At 38.9% G+C, this 19,191-nt stretch overlaps 3 protein-coding genes across 3 annotated transcripts in view; 2 read left to right on the top strand and 1 right to left on the bottom strand.

Annotated features, from left to right (window-relative positions):
• LOC136260220 (serine-rich adhesin for platelets-like) overlaps nt 1-19,191 on the top strand; it is a 53,755-nt gene that overhangs the window by 24,490 nt on the left and 10,074 nt on the right. Inside the window, exon 4 of the mRNA XM_066053885.1 lies at nt 8,295-8,768. Coding sequence (XP_065909957.1) covers nt 8,295-8,768 — 474 coding nt within the window. The remainder of the gene's footprint in view (nt 1-8,294; nt 8,769-19,191) is intronic.
• On the top strand, nt 9,519-12,031 carry LOC136241750 (uncharacterized). The gene is made up of 2 exons (XM_066033052.1): nt 9,519-10,159; nt 10,440-12,031. The coding sequence occupies exons 1-2, from the start codon at nt 9,519-9,521 to the stop codon at nt 11,692-11,694; spliced, it is 1,896 nt and encodes a 631-aa protein (XP_065889124.1). The 3' UTR covers nt 11,695-12,031.
• LOC136241741 (uncharacterized) lies at nt 11,005-14,900 on the bottom strand. Its single transcript, XM_066033040.1, has 2 exons — nt 14,270-14,900; nt 11,005-12,984 (listed from the first exon to the last, which is right to left on the bottom strand). Exons 1-2 carry the CDS (start codon nt 14,898-14,900, stop codon nt 11,957-11,959), a joined length of 1,659 nt encoding a protein of 552 aa, XP_065889112.1. The 3' UTR covers nt 11,005-11,956.

Genomic DNA, 19,191 nt, shown 5'->3' with positions numbered 1-19,191 from the left:
GGAAGGAATGGCACCAGGCTTATTGTTTTATCTGGACACCTGCTAGCTGCCCCATTACTGAGTTAGTGAAGTGGCCATTATATTCATTTTTGGTAATGTTACAGTTACACAGCATTACAAAATAATGAAGAACACTAGCAGGGCCACCCATGGGGGGGGGCATTTTTCCCTGGGCCCCAGCCTGAAAGGGGTCCCAGGAGGCCCCATGAAGGGCCCCTTGAATACCTGTTTAAAAGATCAATATACTCTAATAGAGCAGTCAGATCTAGATACTCTAATAGAGCAGTCACAGTATTCTTCAGAGGAGCAGTGTAGCAAGCTTATAAATAAGGAGATATGGTTGGTGAGGGGTAGCTATTGTCATTATCAGTATGTAATGACTTTTTTTTTTTTTGGTCTTCGACTTACAGCATGGGTGAAGTTGTGATTCAGAGTGGAAACCTCCTTGCCCCTGGGGCCCCACTTTAACTTTTTGCCCTGGGCCCCTTAATTTCTCTGGGTGGCCCTGAACACTAGGAGAAGGACCTCTGCAATCAATCTAGTCACAACAGAATACTCGAATGATTCCCATAAAATGTAGAGAAACCATCGCACAGCACTACCGCGAATCAACACCTGGCACTTTTATTAGAAAAAAATAAATGGGACACAAAATAGGGCACAGGTAAGTCCATGAAGCATGCATTGTATGTACTGTGGTATGCCAATGGGCTAAAGTGGTCTCGAATAGTGAAAAAAATCAAATCTGTATCCTTAGCTATGCTTGCCTCGAGGCATTAGTCAGTCGGTCAATCAGTCAGTCAGTCAGTCAGTCAGTCAATCAGTCAGGCAATGGAAAATTCCACTAAATATATATATATATTTTTTTTAACTTTCATAGCAAATTTTTGGAAGCATTTCAAGTCATACTGAAGACGCTTTTGGGCTTGGTTATACCGTATGGAGAGAAATTTTCAGAAGAATAAATTTTCGGAAATCTCTATGAAAATTGCATTTCAAAATTTTAATTTCGGAAATAGCTAGCTAGCTGCTACTCAGACAATTCATCATAGAGACGTCTGTAGCTTTATAGCAGTAATATCATGGTAAAATTTAATTATACAGTGTAGTCATAGATAATAGACACCCCTACGTAGTGAAACAGCTGTCAAAATGCCATTTAGCTAGCTATCTTCATCGAGTGATAACGCGGCTACTGAGTAAACAAACTGAAAGCATGGAGTTTAGCACTGATACTGTCATTAGAGGGCATCATATTAACAAAGAAATTTGGGCACCGGTTATAGGTGAGTGTGTTCAACATGAGATAGAGCCGGGCAATGATCACAATTTGTATGCAGTGGCTATAAGAAAGTATGACAGGATTGTTGGCCACGTACCGAGAACAATATCCACTCTATGTCACTTATTCCTGTCTAGTGGAGGGACGATCAATTGTACTGTCAATGGTGTGAGAAGATATTCTACTGATTTACCTCAAGGAGGACTTGACGTTCCTTGTAAACTAACATTTCGAGGTAATCAAGCCATGATTGAAACGATCAGGAGACTTCTACCGAAAAGACCAAAGGATCCACCTAGTATTGTAATCAAATCCTCCATTGTAAAACCATTGAAAAAGGGACAGTGCAGAAGCCACATGAAGCCATTGAAGAAGGAACAGTGAAGAAGCCATGTCTTGAGAAGTGCATACCACCACTAGGCAACTCTGTGGCCACGCATAGTTCTGATTTGTGTGTGGCTCCACTAGTGTGCAAGCGAAGAGCAATGGTGATTTAAAGAGCCTGCAGAACAGACCACAAAGCCAAACATTGCAGTGGAAGGAAACCAATGCATAGCTATTGAACCAGACGACAGTGTGATGGATGTAGATAAAATTGTGTGGCTGAAGATGTGCCATGTTCAACTTTCTGAAGCAGATAGAATGACTGTGCTTATATTTGGCTGTCAGTTAAATGACAAACATGTTAATTTAGCTCAGAAACTCTTACAAAATCAATTTCCGAGCATTAATGGTCTTACATCAACACTTACACAAACCCAGGGTAGTCAAGGCAAAATTAATTCTGGCATACGAATAATTTTCTGCCACAGAAACCACTGGATTACTGTTAGCAATGTGAACAGTTCTGGTAGCAATATGGTTTATGTTTCCGTGTATACTTGCATCAGTGAATAAGTAAAGGGAATTGTTTTGAGCTTGTTTAGTTATGATGATAGCACATCATTATCACTGGCTCCAATGCAAAAGCAAGAACCTGGATCTAACAATTGTGGTATCTTTGCGGTAGCCGCTGCCACTGCTATTGTATTTTCTTGCAACCCATCAGTTACAAGTTAAGGAGAGTGAAATGCGAAGACGCCTTTGTCAATGTTTTAAAGATGGAATGATGACACCTTTTCCATGTCACAATTCTTAATTGCGTATTGTATAGCTATATTTTATCAGGCTAGTTGTTACGTATATAGGACATACCTGTTGACTTACATATTTCAGTGTATTATCATTTTTTTGTAATTAAACATTATTTTGATGAATCTGAATGCTTGAGATATGCACTTAATCAGGTCCTGCTGCAGCCTATTTTCTTTCATGAGCCACGCCCACTTATTAGGATCATGGGTTTCTGTCTGTAGGAATGCGTAGAGCCACACTCATTTATTGATGGCTGTGCACAAATCCAAAAGGTTTAAATTGACAATGGTATTCATTTTCAAGTCAAAGAAATATGCATAACTAGACCACATGAAAAATATAAAGAAATGGTATATACAATAATGAGAACAGTGTACTGTACATATTACGGCATACAAACATTATGCATGCACTGTACCCAATCCAACAATCCAGCCCGCCTAAAACCATTAGTGATTATTTCGGGCCTTGCCAGCATGTAATCATACAAATCACGTAACTATTGTGCACCCAAGAGTTTGACAATGCTCAAAGCCAGATCAACCATCTCATTAGAATTTCCAGCAGCAATTTGGGTGTTCACTTGATTTGCATACTAGTTCTGAAATTTACTTCTCATTAACTCCTTTGCAGCTTTATTGACTGTCACATCGAGAGGTTGTAGTCTGTCCGTACAACAAGCAGGAATCATCAGTATGTGTACACTGTTATCCCTCAGTACTTTTATAACCACATCTGTGCATTGGGCTTTGAACTTGTCATAAATCATGAGTGCTGGAAAGTTACTTGACAAATGCAACTCATGCCTCCATCTGTCTATACAAGGTAGCAAAACTTTGCATATATACTCTAAAGTAGTCTTCTCGTTAGCCCAATGATTTGCTGTGTAAGTGATGTGCCACCCACCAGGAAACTTGGTTGCTGGTAAACAGCGGTCTGTTTTTCCCTGATAAATTATCTGTGGAGGTAGAAAATAGCCATCGTCATTTATCCTTTAGCCCTGTGATTTCAACTCGCTTTGCACCTTCCTTCTCCATTGTCCATAAACTGACAGGAATGTACTGAATTTCTGTTTGATCCCAGTTTATAACTAAACTGTCAGGTATTTTTCCATCCCAACAGAACATTTTGCATCAAATAAAAATTGTGCTTTGTGCTCATCAAATGCTTCAGGTGTTACTCTAGCTGAAGTGGAAACTCTCCTCTTGACAAAGCCTATTCTATGTAGCTAGGACTTGGCCCAATCCTTAGTAATAGTGATATAGCCTCCATTGGTGGTTAGCAAGTTGCTGTCATGGTTGGTAACAAAGCCTTCTGCACAAGCCATAACAAGAGCTGTCTGTATTCACCACACTGCCTTTATCTTGAAGCATTTTTAAATACTGTTCAATGTAGCTTTCCGACTGCTCATGAAGCAACAACGCCTTCCTCTTTTATTTTGCTGGGCAAATTGTTACCCACTGGTTTCCTTCTTGCTTTACTTAGCTACTTCTTCTGCATACTGAACTTTCCATGTGTAAACACTGCTAGATGGTAGCGGGCACTTTTGGTTCAATCCTTCATAATATTTGATCATTGGGGTGATTCCCATTTCAACTGCTCTTCTTCTGATCTCAGTCCTTTCTGTATTGCTATATCTTTGATACTTCCCTCGTTTCGATGATTGACTGGTTCGCTCTATGCATTTTGACACAGACATGTTGGCTGCTGAAATAGCGCTTGCTGGTACGGATCGTGATAATGGGCCATTTTCCTCAGGTAGGCAGGCTAGCTTAGATTCCGAGGATTCTTTACTTTCTGGCTTGCTACTTGCTGTTTGCGCTTTCTTCAAGTACTTCCACATGACAGCCAATTAGTTAGATAGCTACTTGAAGTCAGTTTTGAAATTGTCAAAACGAAAATATGTCGGAAATTAATTTTCAGATAGTGTTCAAAATTTTGGAAATTTCTGAAAATATCTCCTTCCAAAATTTTCCCTCCATACGGTACCTATCCAATGCTGCCAAGGCACCATTAAGGTATTGTGGGGCTGGTTTTAGATTGATATTTTTGGCCAGAAAAACCCAAACCTTCATGATCCCTGATATACAGAACTACCATAATTACACTGTGTGATAATATCCTCCAATCAACTACCTAACCATTGTCATGTGTTAGGCTAAGTGTAACTTGAATAACACCAGAGTGACAGCCACGTTTGTCATTTTCTTCTGGTAGAAAACAATAGAAATGTCTTAAAATCATATGATTTTCACTGCAGTGATTCGTAGGGCTCCTTGTGTGCCACAATATTCACTTCCAACATTGTTCAAGTAGTCTATCATCAACTCAAAGTATCAGTGGTTTGATTTTATTGGTCATTTTCTGGTAGCAGCTCAATCTGTGCGGCTTTTGATGACAAACAAAATGTTTCTTCTGGAGCACATGACAAGCAGAGCAGCAACTACACTGTGGGTCAGCAACGGGCAGTATTACCTGTATATGGAGCATAGTTAAATTGAAGCTTATTGGCCATCTCTGCATGTGTGCTGAAATTCAGCCAGAATGACATAAATTTTGCAAACAAATACCAGAATGGTTGATGAATTCTCCAACAGCAAAGATACAAAGCCAATAAACACCTAACAATATGGCTATCTCTCCCAACAAATACATAGAGCAATTCAATGCATGAAATCGACACTCACATGATCGAAATTCAAATCATGGAAAATACAACCATACTCTATTCCAATAACCTTAAAATCACTCAAAATCAAATGACAATAAATTTGTATACATTGCCCAGTAGTCTAAGACTCTCTCTATGATGCATCACAATATATGACTCACCTGCACAGGCCCAGATCACACATGAGTGAACAATTAGCACAAATATTTACAAAAGAAGTGTACTGCAAGGTTCCTTTTCAGAAATGAAAGTGATTTCATGGGTATTGTTCCAAATTGAATTTTGATCATGTGAGTGCCTATTTCATGCATTAGGTTGCTCTATGCGTTTACTGGACAAGGTACCCATATTGTTACGCTTTGTATCCTTGCTGTTGGAAACTGTTTAACTGATTCATCAACCATTTTGGTATTTGTTTACAAAAATGATGTCATTTTAGCCAAATATCAGCATATAGATACACTGTAGCTCAGCCAGATGGTTAGTTTCAATTTTAACCATGCTCCGCATGCAGGTACTTTACCTAGTACTGGTCATTGCTGGCCCATGTCACAGTTGCTGCTCTGTTTGTCATGTGTTCCAGAAGAAGAAACATTTTGTTTGTCATCAAAAGCCACACAGATTGTGCTGCTACCAGAAACTGACCAATAAAATCAAATCACTGATACTTTGAGTTGATGATAGACTACTTAAACAATGTTGAGAGTGAATATCGTGGCATATGAAGAAACCTAACAACTGCTGCAGCAAAAAAAAATCACATGATTTTAAGACATTTGTATCATTTTCTACCAGACGAAAGTGACAAACTTGGTTGCTACTTTGGTATTATTCAAGTTACACTTAGCCTAACACATGACAATAGTTAGGTAGTTGATCGGTGGATATCGATTTTTCGCGTTGCGGATCTTATCTAATAGAGTGCACATTTTTTCAAGGACTTGATAGAGTGTTCTATATTTGCTAAATTATAAACTTTGTTATTTAAACTAGAATGTCTATTTATAAGGTAGAAATTGAAATTATAAGTGAGGTGAACAGTTGTGATACTGTAGCAGTAGCTCAGTGCATGGTTAAGGATTTGCGTGTGTCCCTGGTTCAAACTCTAACAACTTTTATCAAAATATTTTGTGCCCCTTTTTACAGTATCTCGGTACAAGCATGTGTGTATCAAGCAAAGCACAGGTACCCATAGTATAATTGGCATGTGCCACACTGGAAGAAGAATCCATGTATTGCATGTTTGGTTACTAGTACCCAGCACCACTTAGTAGTGAATAATTTTCTGTGTAAGTTCTTCAACATTCAATCTCAAGAACGTAAATTTAGTGTTTGTATTTCTAAATACTATCCCACTAAGCACCTGTGAGAAGCTAAAGCAACATATGTTAATTCAGAGAGTCAAAGTATTACAGATTTTGGCAATTGATATCATCGCTTTTGCAATTGAATTCGTCCCGTTGGCAAAATAATTTGTCACTTTGGCTATTGAATTCGTCGCTTTGACTATTGAATTCATCGCTTTGGCACGAATATTCATCCATAACAAGATTAGCAGCCGGAAAAAAACACAAAAACAAGATGTAGCAGCTGCTACAAGATCTTGTTCAGGTACAACTGTCATAAACAACTCTTTATATACTAGTTAAAGCACCACCGCGAGTGCAATATGGATAAAATAGCACGAGGGTGTGGGCAAGAGACTAATACAGCACGAGGCAAAGCCGAGTGCTGTATTAGGTTCAAAACCATGCCCGAGTGCTATTTTTTCCATGTTGCACGAGCAATGGAGGTGCTTTAACTGGTTTATTGTACTAAAGTAGTGGCTGCGAAGAGTGGGGGTGACGCGCCAAGTAGCAGAAGGTAAGTGCCTATCCGCATAAGTTCAAGACCATGTGTATTGCAGTGATTCAGCGTGATGAAGCTAGCTAGCTACGTAGCTTTAATTGATTTGAGCTGCCAAGAGCAACAGTAAGTGGCCAACTACTTGTTCCTCGGTTGAGGCCTGGCTTAATGCCCATGAGTAAGTCTGTGACTTTGTTATAAAGAGGCTTGCTATTGTGTTTAGCTGGTGAGAGTGCATTTATAGAAGCCATGGTGTGGCACTGGGAACGATACCACGAAGACAACTGGAAGCGAATTAACTTACCATGTTCCACCTGGCTTTACAATGTGGACAGGAGTCATTTTGTAGTGTTGATAACACCATTTACTCTGTTCCCTGGCTAACTGCATTCGCTATTCGCTATGAATGGCTTTCAGGGTAATTCGCCCACTTGTGTTTAGGTCATGGGATTGTTCTATGTGTTTATGATACATCATAATTGTTGAATGGCTTCATAACATTGCAGTGGTTTGATGAAAGGAATGCGATAATGTGTCTAGCATTGGTCATGCTTTGGTCAACTTGTTTACTGTTTCAATAGTGCTGTATTGGGATCAAAGGGAAAATACAGCACACTTGGGCAAATACAGCACAGTTGAAACAAATACAGCACACTACCAGCTTTGAAGTGTGCAGCCAGGTGTACAATATGGAAATAAAAGTACACTTTTCACTTTAATCTTTTCACTCAAAGTACAATAAAAGGTGATAATTCTTCCACTACAACTTCTTCAGCAACATTCACAACTGTACTACAGTATTAGCAATGGGCATGGTCACTCATGAACAAACTAATTAACTTGCCAGACAGCTATCAGCTAGGCATACAACCAGCTCCAATTACCTTCTAGTGTCTCAAGCGTAACTCTCTATGGCGAAAATGATTCACTTCGTGATGAGCAGTTGCTTTCTTGAAGACAATTTAATTATGACGAATTCTTGTGCCAACACGACGAATTCAATTGCCAAAGTGACGAATTCAATTTCCAAAGGGACAAATTCAATTGCCAAAGGGACGAATTCAATTGCCAAAGGGATGAATTCAATTGCCAAAAGGACGAATTCATTTGCCAAAGTGACAAATTCAATCGCCAAAGCAACGAATTCAATTGCCAAAACCTGTAACATAAAACTTCATTGGATACAGAGAACAATCCCAGACAGCAGTGGTTTGATTCTCAGGAAATACCTGTATGCAATCTAGTGCCAAAGAAGCCACAACATCTGGGATTGGGAATTTCTCTGGAAATTTTCATGCAGTGTACAAAACTCAATCATCACATTCATGTATCCTGTTGTTATTTATACATTCCTATATGTAGCTTCAGAATCTCCACCAGTGATGTCTACTAGTACAATCATGACATCTAGCAGTACAATGGTGATGTCTACTAGAGTAATAGTGATGCCTAGCAGTACAGCAGGGATGTCTAGCAGTACAGCAGGGATGTCTAGCAGTACAGCAGGGATGTCTAGCAGTACAGCAGGGATGTCTAGCAGTACAGCAGGGATGTCTAGCAGTACAGCAGGGATGTCTAGCAGTACAGCAGGGATGTCTAGCAGTACAGCAGGGATGTCTAGCAGTACAGCAGGGATGTCTAGCAGTACAGCAGGGATGTCTAGCAGTACAGCAGGGATGTCTAGCAGTACAGCAGGGATGTCTAGCAGTACAGCAGGGATGTCTAGCAGTACAACAGGGATGTCTAGCAGTATAACAGGGATGTCTAGCAGTACAACAGGCATATCTAGGAGCACAATGGGGATGTCCACTAGTTCAATGGTTACACAGACAATTGGTAAGATTACATAGGAATTGTATAATATGTATATATTTTGTTACTTTTCTCAAGACTACTGTGTGTCTTGTGGCCAGGAATGCCAGTGAGCCACATTGTGGGTATATTGATAGGACCAAAGAAAACACAATTTGTACTCAGCATATATCTGTGGTCTCAATTCTTGTCTTCCTTACAGCACATTATTTTTGCATTAGTGATTCCTGAATACAGTGTGAATAGCTTTCCTAATAGGCTGTACAAGTGTTGTAACAACTGAAAAATAATAGTGAGGGCTTTGTAGGCTACCAGAAGTAGTGTACCCCCTTCAAATCAAAAGGTGGCACGTTCCCTTGTAATGTACAAAATGAAGATCAAACTGATTCAAGGCTAATGTTTATAAGAAAACACCATAAACATACTGTGTAACAGGCAAGAAGATAGTTCTGAGCATTGTTGATGGTTTAAAGTGATTTGTTCAGTTATGCTTCCTTGACAATGAAAACCTTTAGTAATTAATTAATGAAGTATGTACATAATACAAAACTGACCACCATATCTAATTTCAAAACATTAAATCTCTATGCTGTATAGTAGAAAAAAACTTTGGCAGCATATTAAAACATCAGCAAATTTGGTGAATTGTCCTTTAATTTGCCAAAGTTTTTTCCACCAAAGTATAATACAGCTGCCTTTTCTATAGACGTTTTTCCAGTATAACGAAGTTGTCCGTAAAATCCGGAATTAGTCACGTTGGTAGGCAACGCAACAATGGCGGCGCTCTGTGAAGCCAAGGAATTACTTTTCCGAGGCCAGGAGCTGGTTGATGAAGAAGTAGAGTTGCTTGCTACATTGTTGCAGAAGCTGAAGGTGCAAGAATTGAAGACGCTCGCTAAGGAAGTTCACGTTCGTTTAACCGGTTCCATTAGAAAGGATGACATCATCGATCGAATTATGGGGATGGCTCGTATTGGGGCTTTGCAGTGTGGAAATCCCGAGTCAGATGATATCACCACCATATCTTACTTGACTGAAGAAACAAAGCGCGTCCTTCGCAGCTTGCCATCTTTTGCGAGTGTGACTTGGTGGGAAAAGAAGTTGTCTGGAATACTGATGGAGTTCACCTTAATGAATTTGGTAGTATATCTTGTGTATGGAAGGGACAAGACGTTTGATATGCAAAGCATGAATGCGTACAGGCAGTTGAAAGTCTTTAAGTTCTTTTATGACGGCTTTGTAAAGAATGTATGGCTGTATCAATGTCCTGTCAGCAATGATTTGAATTTGAGAGTCCTGTACTTCCGAGCCTATGTATATCATTCCTTGTCTTGTGAGACTCCACTTGAGGTGTATGTTGCAGTCAATGGTGACAATGGCGACGTGTATGCTGGGAAATGTTCTTGTGTATCAGGGTAAGTGACCAGTGGGTGTAATGCACCTATAATTGTATCGCCCCACTCCCTTGGGCATAGATGGAGCTTTACAGGGGAAAAGTATTGGACATCTATTTATTAAGTGCCCAAGTATTTTTTGTTTTTGTACTTTTTATACAGCATCAAATAATCCCCATGTTGAAACTGGGCCTTATGCTATGTCAAATCCCCACCATAGTCCCATATATATATAATAGTTTAAAGGCAATACAATGATAGGTGCAAAATTTATGTATTATGTACACTATGTACTTTATAGGTTAGGTCAGGCATGCAATCACATTGCAGCTCTTTTGTTTTTTATTGATTATCATGCTAATGATGAGGAATTGCCATCAGAATTATCAAAGACTTTGCAACCTATGGCTTGGCATCAACCGCCAAAAAAAATCGTTTCTCCAGAATGTGCACGGAATATGAAATTTGTGAAACCTAGTCATGGTGACACCCCTAGATCTGAAACACAAGGAGTTAGTGAAATCAAGAGAAGCTCATTTGATCCACGTTTACCAGAACATCGCGTTGAAATTGATCGAAACCATTTACATTTGTTATTGACAGATTTGCAGAATTCTGTACCCAATACAGGCCTACAGCAGTTTTGGCGTGACTCGCCAAACCCTAGATGTTTGCAGCCTGCTGCAGAGATCAATAATCCTAGTCTTTGGAATCATGTTTTATTCTCACACAAAACATGGAACAGTGAAACACATGCTGTACAAGTTGATCCATCTGTAGTTGATTGTCATCGCTTCATTAGTAGCATGCAGCTTTCTAACAGTCAAGTGGAAGCAATAGAAGCTACTACTCGTACGCAGTCTGATAGTGAACTGTGGATAGTGCTACATAATGGAAGGCTCACTAGTTCTCGGTTTGGTGAGATATTGAAGAGACGAGCTGCAACAGATCCAACTAGACTAGTTATAGACATTATGGGATATAATGTACCCATGGAGCACATACCTCCTGCAATGCGGTGGGGAAAAGAAAACGAAGCAAAGGCCAGGCAATGTTATTTAGAAAACAGGCAATCTATTGGTGAAGACATGATAGTGCAACCGACGGGGTTACATCTTCTACCTGACAAAAGTTTCCTAGGAGCATCATCAGATGGGAAGATATTATGTAGGAGTACTGACACTTGTTGTTATGGCTGTCCTGAAATAAAGTGTCCATATAGTATTAAGAGTACCATCACAATTGAACTCACTCCCACTGAGATAGCAGAACAGTTTCCTGCCTTTTTCATGAAGAAAGGATCTGATGGCCTCTTACACCTTCCTACCAACCATGGATATTATGCACAAGTACAGGGAGAAATGGCAATATTAGGTGTTGAGTGGTGTGACTTCATTGTGTACAGCAATGGCGTTGTGGTGGTAGACAGGATTTTGGCTGATGCAGACTACTGGAAGAACCTAGAAGAGAAACTAGAACAGTTTTACCTCTACCATGTTGTACCAGAACTGTTGTCGAGGTGCATGTTCCTAGAGAAGTTTGGAGTGACTGCATAAAACTTTGTATTCTCACACCCAGGCTCTCTTCATTAGTGATTAGAAGCAACATAAAAAATTCCTAGCATTATTATTGTTGCTAACAAACTAAGATAAGCCAAAGACCAATCCAATATATTGACAAAGTCTGGTCCATTGGTGCTACAAGGAAAATGGCAAGTGATAAGTGATTTTATCTTATTTGTACTTGTGTATTTTCTTTGTATGTGTATCACTACACTGTTTTACAATATTTCAAATATTACAACATTAAAGTCATTAATTAAACGACCAGGGGATTATCAAAGTTAGTAATATACATACATACTGAGTTAACATCACTAACCAAATCATACATTGTGCTAGGGAACTTTTCATTCAAGACTTTAAAACGACGTCCCCTTCCAATTGCCCTTTCCACATGGATGCGTAGTTCAGCTATTCTCCGGGTCTTCTCGACATCTGAGGCTGGCATTTGTTTTTGCTTAGATTCTAACCGAGGAGGAACATTTACTAGGATTCCTCTAGCTGCTACCATTTCTTGAATGTCAAATCCCTTATCTGCCATTATCATGTCCCCTGGTTCTAGCATGTCCAACAGACCTGACCTTTCAGTTAGTTCTTTGTCAGATATCCTTCCACCCCATGCTTCTGACACAAAGCTTATCAGTCCCGTGGGTGTACATCCTACAAGAATTTTCCAGGTATTACGACTTTTATACTGTGAATAGGTCTTTGAGGAATTGAGCAAGCCAGATGGCCTCTGGCACTCAATCTCATAACAGTCGATGATTACACGGATGTTACTGAACTTCTTAAAACGATCGGGTAGCCACTGTTGCACTAGGTGCCTTGATGGAAATGGAAAAAGTAATTTAAGTTCTTTCGATAAAAATGTTATCCAAGTTGTGAACATTCTACTGTAAGTAGTCTCACTGATTTTAAACCTGATGCTAACATCAAGAGATTCTAGCCCTCGTCGTAACTTGATCAATACTGCAAACAGCTGCTCGGCCACTGGCAATGACGAAAACCCTTTTCTTCGTGAACTCGACACTTCTGCTGAAACAGCTTCATCCAGCTTGGCGGTTTCACTTCCTCGCCAAGGTTGCAAATGTAGAGCTTTGGGTTCAATGTAGTTTACAAAAGCTACAAAACTGTTGTAAGTTGGCATTCCCGTATAAAATCGAGTCAGTTTATCATTTCCCTTCAGTATTGTTGACACACTGAATTCAGGCCTTTGATGTAACAATGTTTCTAGCAGGTTGATCCGCTGTTCAACTGTGTTCCAAGTTACTTCTGTTTGGCACTCTATAAGAAGTAATATAACAATAAATAAAACAAAGCAATATTTACAATTCAAGTTCAAAAAACTAAGGATTGTCCAAAGCTGTTAATAGTTTCAAGTAGTCTCACGTAGCCAGACCTTTTTTCCGTGCAGGGGCTTATCGATTCCATTTAAAGTGCCAGCTTGCAAAAGGGCCTGGGAGATTTGGAGTAGCAAATCTGTAGGGTGTTAATGAAACAAGTGGTTGCAGTGCATGATGCAATGTCACAATATATATTTTATAGCTATAACACGCTTACAAGGGATATGACAAATATATATGCACAAGCACTGCAGGTGCGAGTGCTTATATTTTTGTCATATCCCGAGTAATCGTGTTATAACTGTTATATTCTACAGCCCAGTAGATGAAACGATTATAGATGGCAAAGTATAGTGAAACAGCACCTGTTGAGTAGACATCCTTGATGGATCAGACATTTTAGATTCAACGGTGCCACGCCCATTTACTCACAATTAGGAGTGATTCTAGGCTCTTGTCAGTATTAGAGACTTGAAATCCTTGATGGATCAGGCGTTTTATATTATAGACTCTATGGCGGTGCCACGCCTGCCCACTCGCGATTATTGAAGTTAGTGAAGGAGACGAGAGTTCATCGAAAATTGCTCAGGTGAATAATTGTTGGTTGATTTAGGTGCTTGTTATTAGATAAGAATTTCGCGGAATGTGTGAAGTTACACTATATATGGTAAGCGTAGCCATGCACAAAGCGTGGGATATCAGTTATATACCACAGTTTGCCTGGTATATCAGTTATATACCACAGTGCGGCGCTTTTGATCTCAACCACAGGTGTGGTATATATATATGCAGTCTCCGTTGAGTTCGATTCAAAACTAATTAGAGTCTGCATATAATTATTGTGACATTGCATTGCGACATGAAGAATATAACCATTTAACCATGTAACACCCTACAGACTTGTAGGTGCTAAAACAAGTTTGTTATTCCAAATCTCCCAGAATCTTTTACGAGCAGCAGCTTATTGGAATCAATAAGCCCCTGCGTGGAAAAGGTCTGGCTACGTGAGACTAAGTTCCAAGTTCAAACACATAAGTACATAAGAGTATTTAGGTGCAAGCGTGCAATCATTATTACAGTGAAATCTGTCTACTCTAGTCAACTTGGAACTAAATATTTCCTGGCTGGTGCCGGGCTGAATTAGGCAGAAAACACTATTGGGTGCAGATGAGTTGAAATTACCCAGTTAGCTAGGAATTACTGTACTGAACTAACAACTACCATACCTATTTCTGCTGGGATACAACAATCTGTGGCAATATCGTGCTTTGGTTGTAACAATTCTGGCTGCAAATCTATCAGTAAACTCGTGTCGTCTACAAGTTCCGCTACCTCGAGTTCTGCCCCAGTGATACAGTCTTCCATCGGTGGTTCTTCCCTTGATTCTTCACCGTTCTCTACTTGACGAGTGTATGGGCCAGTGTACATGTGGTCGTTGTTAAAACCACGAATGCTTCGACGATTCTTCTCCTCCTCCACTCTTCTAAGCTCCAGCGCGTCTCTCTCTTCTTTCCTTCTCCTCTCCGTCTGTGATTTGGCTCGACGGCTAGCACGTTCAAAACGAGACAGGGTGGCATTACATTCAGCAGTTCGCGGCTTCTTGGCTTTAATAGATGGTACGTAGTCAGGGTTAGTATACACGTTAGACTTTTTGCCCGTTATGAAATGTTCTGAACAAACCCGGGCTCCTTTACCCGGTTTCCAAGCCGAACCATCGCTGTTCTTCCTTGAAACAAAGGCAATCCACTTTCGACGACGCTCTTCCTCTTCTTTTCTTTTTGGAAACCGATAAAAACCGATAAGGCTTTGCTTAGACTCGCGGTTATTACAACCTACAACCACACAAGTGGTTGGCATAGTTGCCTACCAATGTAACGCATTTCCGGATTTTACTAAGTTAGTCCGTTACACTGGAAAAACGTCTATATGCAAAGTGCAGTGACACATGCAAAACACGGCAATTTTCCCAAGTCGTTTTTGCCAATCAGAATTCGTCACCAAAGTTTTCTACTGTACCAGGAGAAAACTGAATCCACTAAACAGTCAAGCTGTATAAAAAAGTGCAACCTTCAAAATCCTGGGTGAAAAAAAGTTGTGAAATCAAATGTGGCAGTTATTTCATTTCTTTTTGTATTTTAAATATGCCTCAAATCTAACCATAAACTGGCTTTGAGCTTTGTTTTTATGCAAATCATTGTTCTTCTTATCCATAGATGCAATGAAAATGATATACTGTAAGACAAACTAGTACTCTACCAATACAGTACCGATTCGATATCAAAGCCAAAGGGTCTATGTTAATACTAATAATTGTTGTGCTTGCTTGTTTATGGCTACATATAGTTATATAGGTCTCTGGCTAGAATACTGCTAAGTTGTTTTGACATTAATTTCATGCACTTTTTAACTCCGCAGTGATGACTGTTCTATTAGAGTATTTTGACCCCACGATTTACAGTTGTTTTGTTTTTTCCTTGTAACACTATAGCCATCAATGCGATTTTTAAACCACAAAAGTTTTGGTTAACCTATATGCATACCGATTTTAAAGTTAATCCCATAAGTGGTTTACCCTGTTGGTGTGACAACAAGTCAACCTTTTTTAATGCAAATAATTGTCCATAGCTCTATGACTATTTGCACCAAACTTGGCATGTGATTGTGCTGCAATATGCTCTTAAAGTGTGCCAACACTCAAGAAAATTGAGATACACATTTGTATTTTATAATGGTTTTTGTAAAGTGTGTGAAAAAATAAACTAAACCCCTGAAGCAAAAAATGAAGAAAAAAATGAAGCAAAAAAAGAAGAAATTAAGCCGAATTTGAAGGCTCATATTTCACAGTTGCGTTAGACAATCTTGCATACATTTGGTATATGGAGTGCTGAAGGTGGTGAGCATTTGCAGTATAAAAATGATTCTAATTTGAGAAGGGAGCACGGAGCTACGCATGCATGAAAATCACATTTTGTTTCTTCCTGTAAATATACGCACGGTGTGGTGTGCTGACTTTCTTGGCCACACAACACACTACCATGTGTCTTGATTATGATTGCTGCTCAATATCCATGATATACATATGTAACTAGTATCAATTTATTTGAAATCATACAACTTATCATGGCTTAAAAATTATAACACAGCAGGTTATAAATCTGCATAAGGCTGGTTAGGGAGTTCATTACCAGTTTATAAGTATACAACATTTGAGAATTAGCAGTAAAACAGTTGGAATGGGTGCAACTCATTTCTCAAGCACGTTTAATATATTTTGCAATACAGTAAAGTGCAGATTAAGCAACCCCTATAATGATGCCACCTCATAAAATGCTTGGTCATTTGTGGGATTCTGCACTTACTGATAAGTGAATGACTCAGTATGATTGCTACTGCAACAAAAATACACCTACAGGGAATTTACCATGAAGTTTGAACTTCACCAGTGCAAAGTACTACAGCATCTTAGCATCTAGCTACCTGTAAACAAAACAAGTAATTTACTGACATTTGAAGGACTTAGTTGTTGTTGGAGTATAAACCTTGACATTACCATAGAACCGTGCTGCAGAATTTCATGTTCAAGTTGCACTCTGTGGAGTGCCATTCAATTTCTGTGCACATATACAATAGTGTGACTTCAGGTTCTTAGTTATACATCATTTTGCAATGTGTGCAGTCAAAAATTAGAAGCAAGCCATAAGATGCATGTCATTCAAGTTTTCTATCAGTGGATTTTTGATGCTAAATTGAATGAGTTGATGTTATGCTACTTCTAAAAACCAGGTGGCGATGCAGTTAATATTTTCCCATTCTAACTAAATAGGCAATTAATCAACCATGTATATTTTATTCATGCTATTGCTATTATTAATTCAGCTAGATAATTAGATTTGTAATTTACCATATTTCATAATTCATGAATTTCTGTAATTACATTGCTATGTGCTGCTAATGAAGCATAACTATAACAAACAACTTTAAACAGCAAATTACGCACAAAAGTATCTTCTCATTTGTTTTATAGTGTGTCTATCGTGTTTTCTCATGCAGATTGTTTAGAGATAGCCTTAAGGCTGCCCTTCATTTTTGTTTGCATAAGTACAGGTAATGCAATGCCCCCCTTTCAACTCAAAGGATGCGCTATCTCTGGTAGCCTAAGAGGCCTTCAACATTGTTTTGAAGTTCTTAAATGTCTATAAAACCAAAAAGGAAGACTGTTCATGAAGAGTTGCCATACCCGTATTTCAGACCACCGAGAAGAAACCACCACAGAGCAAAGATTATGTGTGTGGAAGTTTAATATAAACTTAATTTAGCTTTCAATTCTTACACCCTGGCTGCTTTTTACCATTTAACAATTTTGCTCATGTGGGTGCATACAGACAAATATAGGTAGATAGGTAGGTACACACACACACACACACACACACACACACACACACACACACACACACACACACACACACACACACACACACACACACACACACACACACACACACACACACACGCACACACACACGCACACGCACTTTTACGAAATCAATTTCAGTAAACCAGGCATGTGCCCACAGCCAGCCTTTGGCCAGCTGTGGATACGTGCCTGGTTTAAAAATCATTAACCAAGCATGGTCACTGTATATACTTCATTGTACATTCAATGAAATGGTTATGGTGGCATAATTTACAATTTATTATACATAAGCTAAATTAATGCATTGCTGCAATTGCTACATGTACCTTGCGAAACAAAAAAAAGGGTGCAGCCCTCCAAAAAAGCCAGGATGAAATCAAAGGTGATACCAAATGATGGATGGGCAGATTCAACTCAAATTTGGAATGGGAGGTGAAGAAGTTTCCACAGCAAAAATGGTTAATTACTGTTCAGGCACTGTCAAGCTATGGATACATGAAAATGGCATTTTCTTTGTTCTGTAAAATAAGCTGTAAAATACAGACTTGTCTTTTTTATGCACCCACACCAGCTGTACTTGGCTGCATGACAAACTACTGCATGTGTGTGTGTTGTTTCAATATTTTAGTACTCCAATAGAGCATAATTTTTTCTGAGCATTTTTAATACAATGCAAATAATATGTAACCGAATTTGGAAAATCACCCATATGGGTGCATTTGACACCTACAATATTTAATGATCAAATCACAAACTTTATAGTGCAAATCTACTTATTGATGGTTTTAGCCGTTCTCAAAAATACCTTACAATACAAGAAAATTCTTGAAATATTTTCAAAACTGTGCTCATATCTTATTAGCAACCCACTAAACACGAAAATTCTAATTATTTCATGTGCACCCATATGGGTGATTTTTCAAAATTTAGCCACATATAATTTCCACTGATACCTTGAGAATATAAAACTTTATCATTCTAGTGTACTTTCATTTATAAGGTAGAAATCAAGTGACATGAGCAACTGACAGCAGTGGTAGAGTGGTAAAGAGTTTGGAAATATAGCTACATGTTGAGGTCAAACCCTGGAGAAATTTTCCTGTAAATTTGTGCACATTTTTACTTCTCAGTGACTGCTCTATTAGAGTATCTCAATATCACTTGTTGGTTTTTGCTTTATATCTCCTTAGCTATGCTTTCAGTATTTTTAAACCATATACTGTAAGGTTTGCACTACAACAGTTACTTCATGTACAGACTGATTTTCAAGTATGTGGAGTACCTTGTAGGCGTGACAACAAATTTCATAGAACTCCCTTTTTCCTGTACAAAATTTGTGCTATGAATACACAGACATTATGGCCCTTCAAATTTGAAGCAAATCAACTATAGCATGTGCAAGTAATATGATTTTTTCTAAACAGGCTGTAGGACCAGATGTTCTACAGATCTTCATTACTTGTGTTGTAAAGCCTTAATAAAATTATGTCCATTTGGTTCCACCAAGGGGTACTTTGAGATAATAAGTCACCCTCTAGAGTTTGTATGGATACATATCCACTCAAAAACAGCCAAGCTGTAAAAAAAAAGAGTGCGGCCCTCAAAAGCCTGGGTGAAAAAAGTTGTGAAATCAAAGATGGCGGCCAAGAAATGGCTGCAATGATGTTAATGCTAATAAGTTTTAACAATGCACACCAATTGTTAAAACTTATTAGCATTAACATCATTGCAGCC

Source organism: Dysidea avara, chromosome 1 (genome assembly GCF_963678975.1).
Source record: "Dysidea avara chromosome 1, odDysAvar1.4, whole genome shotgun sequence".
NCBI classification, from domain to species: Eukaryota; Metazoa; Porifera; class Demospongiae; order Dictyoceratida; family Dysideidae; genus Dysidea; species Dysidea avara.
This window is presented reverse-complemented; position numbering and strand designations above follow the sequence as displayed.

What these genes read in the sequence shown, in the direction of transcription:
- LOC136241741 (XM_066033040.1), bottom strand. Translation starts at nt 14,900, where the DNA reads ATGCCAACCACTTGTGTGGTTGTAGGTTGTAATAACCGCGAGTCTAAG. An exon ending in TTGTATCCCAGCAGAAATAG is followed by an intron (nt 12,985 to 14,269) that starts GTATGGTAGTTG and finishes TACTTCTTATAG; the next exon opens with AGTGCCAAACAGAAGTAACT.
- LOC136241750 (XM_066033052.1), top strand. Translation starts at nt 9,519, where the DNA reads ATGGCGGCGCTCTGTGAAGCCAAGGAATTACTTTTCCGAGGCCAGGAG. An exon ending in AAATGTTCTTGTGTATCAGG is followed by an intron (nt 10,160 to 10,439) that starts GTAAGTGACCAG and finishes TGTACTTTATAG; the next exon opens with GTTAGGTCAGGCATGCAATC.